Here is a 12,137-nt window from a genome sequence, read left to right on the forward strand (position 1 = left end):
CTCACGTTAGTCTCATTCCAAACGTTGTAAATTGTTGGTTATCTGCACGAACCCAGTCTTCACTTTGAGTCATCCATACATCAATTTATTTACTAAGTAATTCACAGAAATGCATAACACAAACAAACAAAGTAGATATGGTTACAAAGAAATGATAGAGGAATGTGCCCTAGTGGGCTAAACCGGCATGGCGGCTTGTTAGGGGAGTGGGGGTCAGCTGAGAAGGCACTACAGATTTGATAATTATAACAATTGAAATGCTAACCCTTTGCACATGAACGCTCACTCATTCGGGAATAATTGCAATCAATATATATATTTACGCTCAGTGTGTCGTCGGGATCTCTGTTGAAAAGTTTGTTTCTGTTGGAGAGTTTGTCCGCTCTCTCTCTCTCTGTCGTCGTTAGAATGGATAGTTCTGAGTGACATTCATTCATGTCGTTATAGAATAGATGTTTCGGCGGTTGTCGGTCTTCGCGCTCAATGATACCGAAATCCTAGCTGCAGACTAGTAATTAATATCAAAGACTTGTTCTTATTCTTCCGGTATCGATAGTCTAAGAGTTTAACCACGTGGTATGGTTAAAAGATTCAGCCATCTACTCAAACCTTAGCTTATACTCAGGTTTATGGTCTCTCCTCAAACCTTGGCCCTCTCGTGGTAAGCTGGTCTGCAACCTTTAGCCATCTCGTAATTGAGGTAAGCTCGGTCTGGTGATAGAAAACCCAGGTGGGGGTTTTATTCGGAACATCGAAAAGTGCTGTCTCATGACGCCATGTCATGTCTGTGCTCCTGGGGGCGTGCCAATGACTTAGTGAAACTTTAAACAGAAATACAATTCTCTCACATTAACATCATTACATAGCATCCGTCATTTCACAAATAGTATCATCTTTACTCATTCATTTTGTACAACAATTAGATGTAAGCCTCATAACTGAGGCTATTGTATAAACAGCGTTATGGTAATGTGGCCATATTGTCTCTCATGAGTTTCACAAAATTGTACCAAACGGACCAGTTCGTAGCTGGATACTTCACCGATCTTTTATACATTCTCCAGAACATAAATATTGTTCGGACCTCCAGTTCTGTGAGGTCCGAAAACTAACTCTCTCTCTCTATACTGTGGCCATGTGGAGATAGTCTCCTCCAGGAATTTACAACCTCTCTGACCACAGCAGCCTGGGTGTAGGAGACAGAGAGAGATGGTGCAGAGGTAGGGGGATGGTGCTCACTGTGTCCAAAGAGGGCAACGTCATGACACAGTCCACGTGACCGAAGCAATCTTGAAACGTGGAATTTCTAGCCCTTCTTATTAATGCTGTCTGTTGCTTTTATACATGTCTTATTACTCGAAAGTCGTCTTTATTCTCGCTCCAAAAACTCCCATGGCTTATTTTTCAAAATGTCATATTTTGTTTCAAAATGTCTGCGCAAGAGTGAAGGTTTTCTGCGAGAGAGTAACGCTTAATGTGATTGGATGTTAATTATTTGACTAGGCTACCTGCATTTAACATTCTGTTGTTATTTCGCTGAACACTAGATGGTTTCATTTTATTTTTGTCAGTGAAACAAGGCTACTCAGACGAGAAAAAAACCTCACCCAAATGTATAGCCCCGTTGGAAAATACAAATGTACTGTTTGACATTTTTTTATTTAAATGTGAATCACACTTTTATTTGGCGTACCCCCGACGGCATAGCGTACCCCAGTTTGGGAGTATCTGGTTTAGAAGAACAGTTTTCTTTGAGTCTCATTGTGGATGGTTTAGAGCCTGATATACACTGGGACATGTACATTCAATTGAGTCCCAATCCTACTTCGGCTGTTAACCTGTTAGGGCTAGGGGGCAGCATTTGCACGTCTGGATAAAAAAAATGTACCCGATTTAATCTGGTTACTAATCCTACCCAGTAACTAGAATATGCACATACTTATTATATATGGATAGAAAACACTCTAAAGTTTCTAAAACTGTTTGAATGGTGTCTGTGAGTATAACAGAACTCATTTGGCAGGCAAAACCCTGAGACATTTTCTGACAGGAAGTGGATACCTGATGTGTTGTATTACCTTTAAACCTATCCCATTGAAAAACACAGGGGCTGAGGAATATTTTGGCACTTCCTATTGCTTCCACTAGATGTCACCAGCCTTTACAAAGTGTTTTGAGTCTTCTGGAGGGAGATCTGACCGAACAAGAGCCATGGAACGATGATGTCCCATTAGACACCTGGCGCGCGAGTTCATGTTGGGTACCCTCGTTCCAATACGTTATAAAAGAGTATGCATTCGTCCACCTTGAATATTATTCATGTTCTGGTTAAAAAGGCCCTAATGATTTATGCTATACAACGTTTGACATGTTTGAACGAACGTAAATATATTTTTTCCCCTCGTTCATGACGAGAAGTCCGGCTGGCTTAGATCATGTGCTAACAAGACGGAGATTTTTGGACATAAATGATGAGCTTTTTTGAACAAAACTACATTCGTTATGGACCTGTGATACCTGGAAGTGACATCTGATGAAGAGAATCAAAGGTAATGGATTATTTACATAGTATTTTCGATTTTAGATCTCCCCAACATGACGTCTAGTCTGTATCGCAAGGCGTATTTTTCTGGGCGCAGTGCTCAGATTATTGCAAAGTGTGATTTCCCAGTAAGGTTATTTTTAAATCTGGCAAGTTGATTGCGTTCAAGAGATGTAAATCTATAATTCTTTAAATGACAATATAATATTTTACCAATGTTTTCTCATTTTAATTATTTAATTTGTGACGCTGACTTGACTGCCGGTTATTGGAGGGAAACGATTTCCTCAACATCAATGCCATAGTAAAACGCTGTTTTTGGATATAAATATGAACTTGATAGAACTAAAAATGCATGCATTGTCTAACATAATGTCCTAGGAGTGTCATCTGATGGAGATTGTAAAAGGTTAGTGCATCATTTTAGCTGGTTTTATGGTTTTGGTGACCCGGTCTTTGAATTGACAAAACATTACACACAACTCTTGTAAATGTACTGTCCTAACATACTCTAAATTTATGCTTTCGCCGTAAAACCTTTTTGAAATCGTAAAATGTGGTTAGATTAAGGAGATGTTTATCTTTCAAAGGGTGTAAAATAGTTGTATGTTTGAAAAATTTGAATTTTGACATTTATTTGGATTCAAATTTGCCGCTCTTGAAATGCACCTGCTGTTGATGGAGTGCACCACGGGTGGCACGCTAGCGTCCCACCTAGCCCATAGAGGTTAATATTATATTGCAGCACGACAGGGTGTGTGTGTGTGAAGGCAAGGCAGGATGTACATTATGGCAAAGACCTAACTCAGCATAAGAGAATCTCTCTCTCTCATCTTGCTGAGAGATGTATATAGAAGAGGTGCGTCTCTCTGACTGACACAGGTGTGTGTCACTGCAGGTGTGTGTTTCTTCTGAGTGTGTGTGTGTGTTTCCTCTGCATTTGAGATGCCCAATACTGTTGGATATATCCCAATACAGTCACACACATAAACATACATACAACACACACACCTCCCTGCAGGGCTTTCTCCAGCTGACCCATCTCTCTCTCTCAGAGAAAGCACTGCTTTAGAGAACAACTAAAAATACCAGCCTGAGAAACAGAGACGTCCCACGGGACAATGCTGCAGGGAGGAGAGAGAGAGGATGGAGAGAGAAAGAGAGAGACAGAGAGAGAGAGAGACAGAGAGAGAGAGGATAGAGAGAGAAGATGAAGAGAGAGAGAGGAGAGAGAGAGAGGATGGAGAGAGAAAGAGAGAGACAGAGAGAGAGAGAGACAGAGAGAGAGGATAGAGAGAGAAGATGAAAAGAGAGAGAGAGGAGGGAGAGAGAGAGAAAGAGAGAGACAGGGAGAGACAGAGAGAGAAGATGAAGAGAGAGAGAGAGGATGGAGAGAGAGGATGGAGAGAGAAAGAGAGAGACAGAGAGAGGATGGAGAGAGAGGACGGAGAGAGAGGATGGAGACAGAGAAGAAAGAGAGGAAGAGAGATGTGTTTGTGTGTGAACAGAAAGAGAAATAAAGTATGACTGTATGTGTATGTTGAGGTGGTTGGTAGCATGAAGCTACCCAAATGGTGTTCCCTGGTGTTCAATTCAGCTCCCTGTAAGAGCCTTGGGATCAGGTCCAGGTGGGACCAACACAACATAAAGGAAACTGGCTCTGAGTGGCGGCCTTTGTGTGTCATGACTGGACAACACACACACACAATACACAGAGAGAGAGAGATCAGCTAGTCTGCAATAATTATACTGGCATAATGTCTAAATGGGATAATTGCTATTTAGGCCTGAGACTGGGACACAGGGGGAAGGAAATACTGATCCGAGGAAAACACACACACACACAGACAGAATACTCACTGCAGGCCGTGGCAGGTGGAAAGGGCCACGAAGGATTCAGGGACGTCCCGCACTATCCCCTGGTAATAACAATGTTCTCCTCCCTGAGAGAGAGAGAGAGAGAGAGAGAGAGAGAGAGAGAGAGAGATTAACACAACTGTCAGTAACTTTAGAGCCAATCCAACCTCCTGGCCAGAAACAACCAAAGATGTCAGCAATGTGTTGAAAGGTGGAGCTACTACCATCAATTTAAACACATATCTACTCCTTACAGATCAACACGAGTGCCTGTTTTCTTTATGGACAGGGTCATTGTCCTGACCACACCATATACACATACTTTACATACTGTACACACACACTGCTGCACACTCTGAAGAAAGAGCAATCTATCACTGAGCATTTCGTAAGGAGATGAATCCAGAGCAATCAATCACAGAGCATTCACCCTTAGATCCCGAGACTGAAGTAATCTATCACAGAGTATATGCTCACACAGACCAAGGGGTGTCTGTGAATACTAATATGTTCGACAGAATCAAGACTACAGGGACGTGTGTGTCCCAAATCAAAGTTTATTGGTCGCGTATACAGATTTGCAGATGTTATCTCAGGTGCAGGGAAATGCTCTGGGGGCTCAACTAGGTCAGATGCATCCCTTGAACACATTTAAGGATCTGAGAGGGAGATCTTCTCCTCCTCACTACTCCTCCTCTCATCCCTCTATCCTATCTTAACCTTCCTCTTGTTTCTCTCATCAGATCATCTACTGACAGGAAGCCACAGCAATGATCAACCCCCTCGATGTCTCTCTCCCCCTCCCCCTCGATGTCTCTCTCTCCCTCCCCCTCGATGTCTCTCTCTCCCTCCCCCTCGATGTCTCTCTCCCCCTCCCCCTCGATGTCTCTCTCCCCCTCCCCCTCGATGTCTCTCTCTCCCTCCCCCTCGATGTCTCTCTCTCCCCCCCTCTCTCCCCCTCCCCTCGATGTCTCTCTCCCCCTCCCCCTCGATGTCTCTCTCTCCCCTCCCCTCGATGTCTCTCTCCCTCCCCTCTCTCTCCCCTCCCCCTCGATGTCTCTCTCCCCTCCCCCTCGATGTCTCTCTGTCCCTCCCCCTCGATGTCTCTCTCCCCCTCCCTCTCGATGTCTCTCTCTCCCTCCCTCCCCCTCAATGTCTCTCTCCCCTCCCTCTCGATGTCTCTCTCCCCCTCCCCCTCGATGTCTCTCTCTCCCCTCCCTCTCGATGTCTCTCTCTCCCTCCCCCTCGATGTCTCTCTCCCCCTCCATGTCTCTCTCCCCCTCCCCTCGATGTCTCTCTCTCCCTCCCCCTCGATGTCTCTCTCCCCCTCCCCTCGATGTCTCTCTCTCCCTCCCCCTCGATGTCTCTCTCCCCTCCCCCTCGATGTCTCTCTCTCCCTCCCCCTCGATGTCTCTCTCCCCCTCCCTCTCGATGTCTCTCTCTCCCTCCCTGCCCCTCAATGTCTCTCTCCCCTCCCTCTCGATGTCTCTCTCCCCCTCCCCCTCGATGTCTCTCTCTCCCCCTCCCCCTCGATGTCTCTCTCTCCCTCCCCCTCGATGTGTCTCTCTCCCTCCCCCTCGATGTCTCTCTCTCCATCTCTCAGGCTTTTTTAAACCACAGAGTGCTTAGGCCCATTCTGCTGCGTTAGGCTGCCTGTGCGTGTGGTACATAAAGCCATATTTATTCATATAGATTTGTATGATGTCTAAGTGCTGTCTCTTCCTGGTCTATTTCTCCTGGTCTAACTGCCATTAGACAGGAAGCCGGCCTTTCATAGGGAAAACAGCTTTTATCACTGGATCAATTCCTGCACTACACCCTCCCCTGGGCCGAACACAGGGAGGCAGCTCTGCACTGCCCCGCTGCATACCATGACTCCCTCTCTCTCTACCACAACACTCACTCTCTACCACAACTCTCTCAGGAAGGAGGGAGAGAGAGAAAGAGATGGAAAGAGAGGGAGTGAGGAATGTGGAGGGAGACACTGACTATCAAAGCCTGTCTATCTATATCACTATCTATGGATGAGAGGACTGTTACTTCTGTTGTCATTTGAGTTCCCCTCTCCTTTCTACTTCTTCTCTGGGGAGGAAGTACTCCTGTGATATCACTCTCAGTCAATGGGGGAGAGGGAGAGAGTCAGAGAGAGAGAGAGAGAAAGGGAAAGGGAGAGAGAGTGTGAGGGAAAGAGCTTGAGAGAGTCAGAGACAGTTAGAGAGAGAGTGAGAGAGGGGAAGAACAAGAGGAAGAGAGAGAGAGAAAGAGAGAGAGAGGAAGATAGGAAGAGACAGCTATTTATAAGCAGGGCTGTGCTCTACTATCCAGCACCTCTCTTCCTCCCCTCCTCTGAACCTTTTGCTCCAGTTCTCATAAAGGCAAGAAACACATAGCAAACTGCATTGTTTGTGTGTGTGTGTGTGTGTGTGTGTGTGTGTGTGTGTGTGTGTGTGTGTGTGTGTGTGTGTGTGTGTGTGTGTGTGTGTGTGTGTGTGTGTGTGTGTGTGTGTGTGTGTGTGTGTGTGTGTGAGAGAGAGGAGCTAAATCTGTCTGAACAGTGATCTCAGATGGACCAGATAAGAGCGATTAATCAAATAATCTGGACTCTGAGAACAACAGCAAGACAATAAGAGGGTCAGACAAACACTACTTACACAAGTAGGACACACTGCCCTCTGAGTCTGTGTGTGTGTGTGTGTGTGTGTGTGTGTGTGTGTGTGTGTGTGTGTGTGTGTGTGTGTGTGTGTGTGTGTGTGTGTGTGTGTGTGTGTGTGTGTGTGTGTGTGTGTGTGTGTGTGTGTGTGTGTGTGAGAGAGAGAGAGATTGTGTGTGTCAGTGAGAGAAGGAGGGAGAGAGAGAAAGAGAGACAAAAGAGAGAGACAAAAGAGAGACAGAGACAGAGAGAGACAAGAGAGAGAGAGACAGAGAGAGAGTGCTAGGGAAGCAGGGCTGTTGTAATTTTTTTTTACATTGTAGTCATTTAGCAGACACTCTTATCCAGAGCTACTTAGTGCATCCATCTTCAGATAGCTAGGTGGAACAACCACACATCTCAGTCATAGTAAGTACATTCTTCCTGAAAGTAGCTATCAGCAAAGTCAGAGCTAGTAGGGGGGTGTTGGTTCAGGAATGGTCTAATCTACATGGTGTCAATGTTACATGACAGGTCTAATCTACATGGTGTCGATGTTACATGACAGGTCTAATCTACATGGTGTCGATGTTACATGACAGGTCTAATCTACATGGTGTCGACGTTACATGACAGGTCTAATCTACATGGTGTCAATGTTACATGACAGGTCTAATCTACATGGTGTCGATGTTACATGACAGGTCTAATCTACATGATGTCGATGTTACATGACAGGTCTAATCTACATGGTGTCAATGTTACATGACAGGTCTAATCTACATGGTGTCGATGTTACATGACAGGTCTAATCTACATGGTGTCGACGTTACATGACAGGTCTAATCTACATGGTGTCAATGTTACATGACAGGTCTAATCTACATGGTGTCAATGTTACATGACAGGTCTAATCTACATGGTGTCGATGTTACATGACAGGTCTAATCTACACGGTGTCGATGTTACATGACAGGTCTAATCTACATGGTGTTACAAGTCTGACAGAACAAATCTGTTCTTGGCTTCTTACCATCAGAAATAATGTTATTCTACCTTGCTGCTTCTCAGCTGTTTATAAACATTATTACATAGTTGGCCACTGTAAAGACTGTTGATGGCTAATAAAGTATCTCCTAGTAATAACAGGAAGAGATAATAATCTGTAAAGTGTGGATTATTATTCCCCTAATAATTGAATAATCTTTTTAACTGTTTAGCTATGATCTGGCCATCCTAATCTCACTGGTAATCTCTGAGATTACCGTGGCACAGAGAGGTGGATGTCCAGACTACAGTACGGTCAGCGAGCTGTGAGGATGTTGTTAATCCCAGATGAAGAGTTTTAAGGATCAACCATTGGTAGTTAATGACACAACACCGTAGTGCACCCTATCAGCAGGTTCTCATCAAACCATCTCATTTCTGAAACAACATTCTAATTCAGAGACATGATTTCCATACGGGGCTCAGGTTCTTACTTTGAAGATGACAGCCTTCCCATTTTCTGAAATATGCCTCTCCACGTACTTTGAAGACAGAAGATCACTGGGGAGAAGAGAAGAGGAAACAGAGGAGGAGAAAAGTTAGACAATTACAGATATGAATTCAGAGCTCTGTGTCGGTTAAAGGGATGGAAGAGTGTTAATGAAATGACAGTATTCTCTGGTTATCTCCAGGATTGTCTCTAAGCGTCAGAGCATCCATACCACCAATTATCAGCTGCTACTGATAGAGGACTACTTCCAGCGTGCGCGCACACACACACACACACACACACACACACACACACACACACACACACACACACACACACACACACACACACACACACACACACACACACACACACACACAAAAGAAAGGGACAGGGTGAAAGAGAATCAGAAAAAAAAGAAACAGGAAGAGAGAGAAACAGGAAGAGAGAAAAACAGGAAGAGAGAGAAACAGGAAGAGAGAGAAACAGAAAGAGAGAGAAACAGAAAGAGAGAAAAACAGAAAGAGAGAGAAACAGAAAGAGAGAAACAGAAAGAGAGAGAAACAGAAAGAGAGAGAAACAGAAAGAGAGAAAAACAGAAAGAGAGAGAAACAGAAAGAGAGAGAAACAGAAAGAGAGAAAAACAGAAAGAGAGAAAACAGAAAGAGAGAGAAACAAAAAGAGAGAGAAACAGAAAGAGAGAAAAACAGGAAGAGAGAGAAACAGAAAGAGAGAGAAACAGAAAGAGAGAGAAACAGAAAGAGAGAGAAACAGAAAGAGAGAGAAACAGAAAGAGAGAGAAACAGAAAGAGAGAAAAACAGAAAGAGAGAGAAACAGAAAGAGAGAAACAGAGAAACAGAAGAAAACAAAAGAGAGAGAAACAGAAAGAGAGAAACAGAAAGAGAGAGAAACAGGAAGAGAGAGAAACAGAAAGAGAGAAAAACAGGAAGAGAGAGAAACAGAAAGAGAGAGAAACAGAAAGAGAGAGAAACAGGAAGAGAGAAAAACAGAAAGAGAGAGAAACAGGAAGAGAGAGAAACAGAAAGAGAGAGAAACAGAAAGAGAGAGAAACAGAAAGAGAGAGAAACAGAAAGAGAGAGAAACAGAAAGAGAGAGAAACAGGAAGAGAGAGAAACAGAAAGAGAGAGAAACAGAAAGAGAGAGAAACAGAAAGAGAGAGAAACAGAAAGAGAGAAAAACAGGAAGTTTGAAAAACAGGAAGAGAGAGAAACAGAAAGAGAGAGAAACAGAAAGAGAGAAAAACAGGAAGAGAGAGAAACAGAAAGAGAGAGAAACAGAAAGAGAGAGAAACAGAAAGAGAGAAAAACAGGAAGAGAGAGAAACAGAAAGAGAGAGAAACAGAAAGAGAGAGAAACAGAAAGAGAGAAAAACAGGAAGAGAGAGAAACAAGAAGAGAGAAAAACAGGAAGAGAGAGAAACAGAAAGAGAGAGAAACAGAAAGAGAGAGAAACAGGAAGAGAGAGAAACAGAAAGAGAGAGAAACAGAAAGAGAGAGAAACAGAAAGAGAGAGAAACAGAAAGAGAGAAAAACAGGAAGAGAGAGAAACAGGAAGAGAGAAAAACAGGAAGAGAGAGAAACAGAAAGAGAGAGAAACAGAAAGAGAGAGAAACAGAAAGAGAGAGAAACAGGAAGAGAGAGAAACAGAAAGAGAGAGAAACAGAAAGAGAGAGAAACAGAAAGAGAGAGAAACAGGAAGAGAGAGAAACAGGAAGAGAGAAAAACAGGAAGAGAGAGAAACAGAAAGAGAGAGAAACAGGAAGAGAGAAAAACCGGAAGAGAGAGAAACAGAAAGAGAGAGAAACAGAAAGAGAGAGAAACAGGAAGAGAGAGAAACAGAAAGAGAGAGAAACAGAAAGAGAGAGAAACAGGAAGAGAGAGAAACAGAAAGAGAGAGAAACAGAAAGAGAGAGAAACAGAAAGAGAGAAAAACAGAAAGAGAGAGAAACAGAAAGAGAGAGAAACAGAAAGAGAGAAAAACAGAAAGAGAGAGAAACAGAAAGAGAGAGAAACAGAAAGAGAGAGAAACAGGAAGAGAGAAAAACAGGAAGAGAGAGAAACAGAAAGAGAGAGAAACAGAAAGAGAGAGAAACAGGAAGAGAGAGAAACAGAAAGAGAGAGAAACAGGAAGAGAGAAAAACAGAAAGAGAGAGAAACAGAAAGAGAGAGAAACAGAAAGAGAGAGAAACAGGAAGAGAGAGAAACAGAAAGAGAGAGAAACAGAAAGAGAGAGAAACAGAAAGAGAGAGAAACAGAAAGAGAGAGAGAGACGAATACACAAGGGCCAGTCAGTCTATGAATGCTTTCTCAGCAAAACTGGGCCTAAGATTCCCCATTGGGTTACATACTGCAGCCCCAAACTGGGACAGAGATATATGAGCTATACACACAGCGCTGCAGTGGATAGCTGCCATCTTACCAGCTCCTGACCAATTATTTTGTGTTTTTTTACGCTGATCTTAACTTTTTTTAGTTCATCATTTTTGTATATAATATTTCCACCATCATTTCCTATAACTGAAAACATCTTCTGGACATCAGAACAGTGATCACTAACCTCAATTTAGATGAAGATTTCTACTTCAACGGGTCAGCAGCTGTGGATGTACTGCTCATTTCAAACCAGGCCCTAATCCCCGGGACACGGAAGAGGAACGGCTCAAGAGAGACAAATGAGTGGGCTCCCTGACGTAGCCGATGTAAGTAAGACCTTTAAACAGGTCAACATTCACAAGGCCATGGGGCCAGACGGATTACCAGGACACGTACTCAGAGTATGCACTGACCAGTACTGGTACCCAGTGCATATAGCCAAGTTATCATGACTCAGTACTGGTACCCAGTGTATACAGCCAAGTTATCATGATTCAGTACTGGTACCCAGTGTATATAGCCAAGTTATCATGACTCAGTACTGGTACCCAGTGTGTACAGCCAAGTTATCATGACTCAGTACTGGTACCCAGTGTATATAGCCAAGTTATCATGACTCAGTACTGGTACCCAGTGTATATAGCCAAGTTATCATGACTCAGTACTGGTACCCACTGTATACAGCCAAGTTATCATGACTCAGTACTGGTACCCACTGTATACAGCCAAGTTATCATGACTCAGTACTGGTACCCAGTGTATATAGCCAAGTTATCATGACTCAGTACTGGTACCCAGTGTATATAGCCAAGTTATCATGACTCAGTACTGGTACCCAGTGTATATAGCCAGGTTATCATGACTCAGTTCTGGTACCCAGTGTATATAGCCAAGTTATCATGACTCAGTACTGGTACCCAGTGTATATAGCCAAGTTATCATGACTCAGTACTGGTACCCAGTGTATATAGCCAAGTTATCATGACTCAGTACTGGTACCCAGTGTATATAGCCAAGTTATCATGACTCAGTACTGGTACCCAGTGTATATAGCCAAGTTATCATGACTCAGTACTGGTACCAGAGTGTAGATAGCCAAGTTATCATGACTCATTGTGTATTTATTCTTTGTGTTATTATTGTTCTATTATTTCTCTCTGTATTGTTGGGAAGTCCGCATTTCACTGTTAGTCTACACCTGTTGTTTATGAAGAATGTGACTAATAAAATTGGATTTGA

At 43.3% G+C, this 12,137-nt stretch overlaps 1 protein-coding gene across 4 annotated transcripts in view; it reads right to left on the reverse strand.

Annotated features, from left to right (window-relative positions):
- Window positions 1-12,137, reverse strand: part of LOC106605988 (disintegrin and metalloproteinase domain-containing protein 22) — a 114,014-nt gene that overhangs the window by 54,252 nt on the left and 47,625 nt on the right. For all 4 annotated transcript variants that reach the window (XM_045718976.1, XM_045718978.1, XM_045718977.1 and 1 more), the window contains 2 exons: window positions 8,510-8,576; window positions 4,403-4,485 (listed from right to left, as the gene is read on the reverse strand). In XM_045718976.1, coding sequence (XP_045574932.1) covers window positions 4,403-4,485; window positions 8,510-8,576 — 150 coding nt within the window. The remainder of the gene's footprint in view (window positions 1-4,402; window positions 4,486-8,509; window positions 8,577-12,137) is intronic.

The sequence above is a fragment of the Salmo salar genome, chromosome ssa05 (assembly GCF_905237065.1).
Source record: "Salmo salar chromosome ssa05, Ssal_v3.1, whole genome shotgun sequence".
NCBI classification, from domain to species: Eukaryota; Metazoa; Chordata; class Actinopteri; order Salmoniformes; family Salmonidae; genus Salmo; species Salmo salar.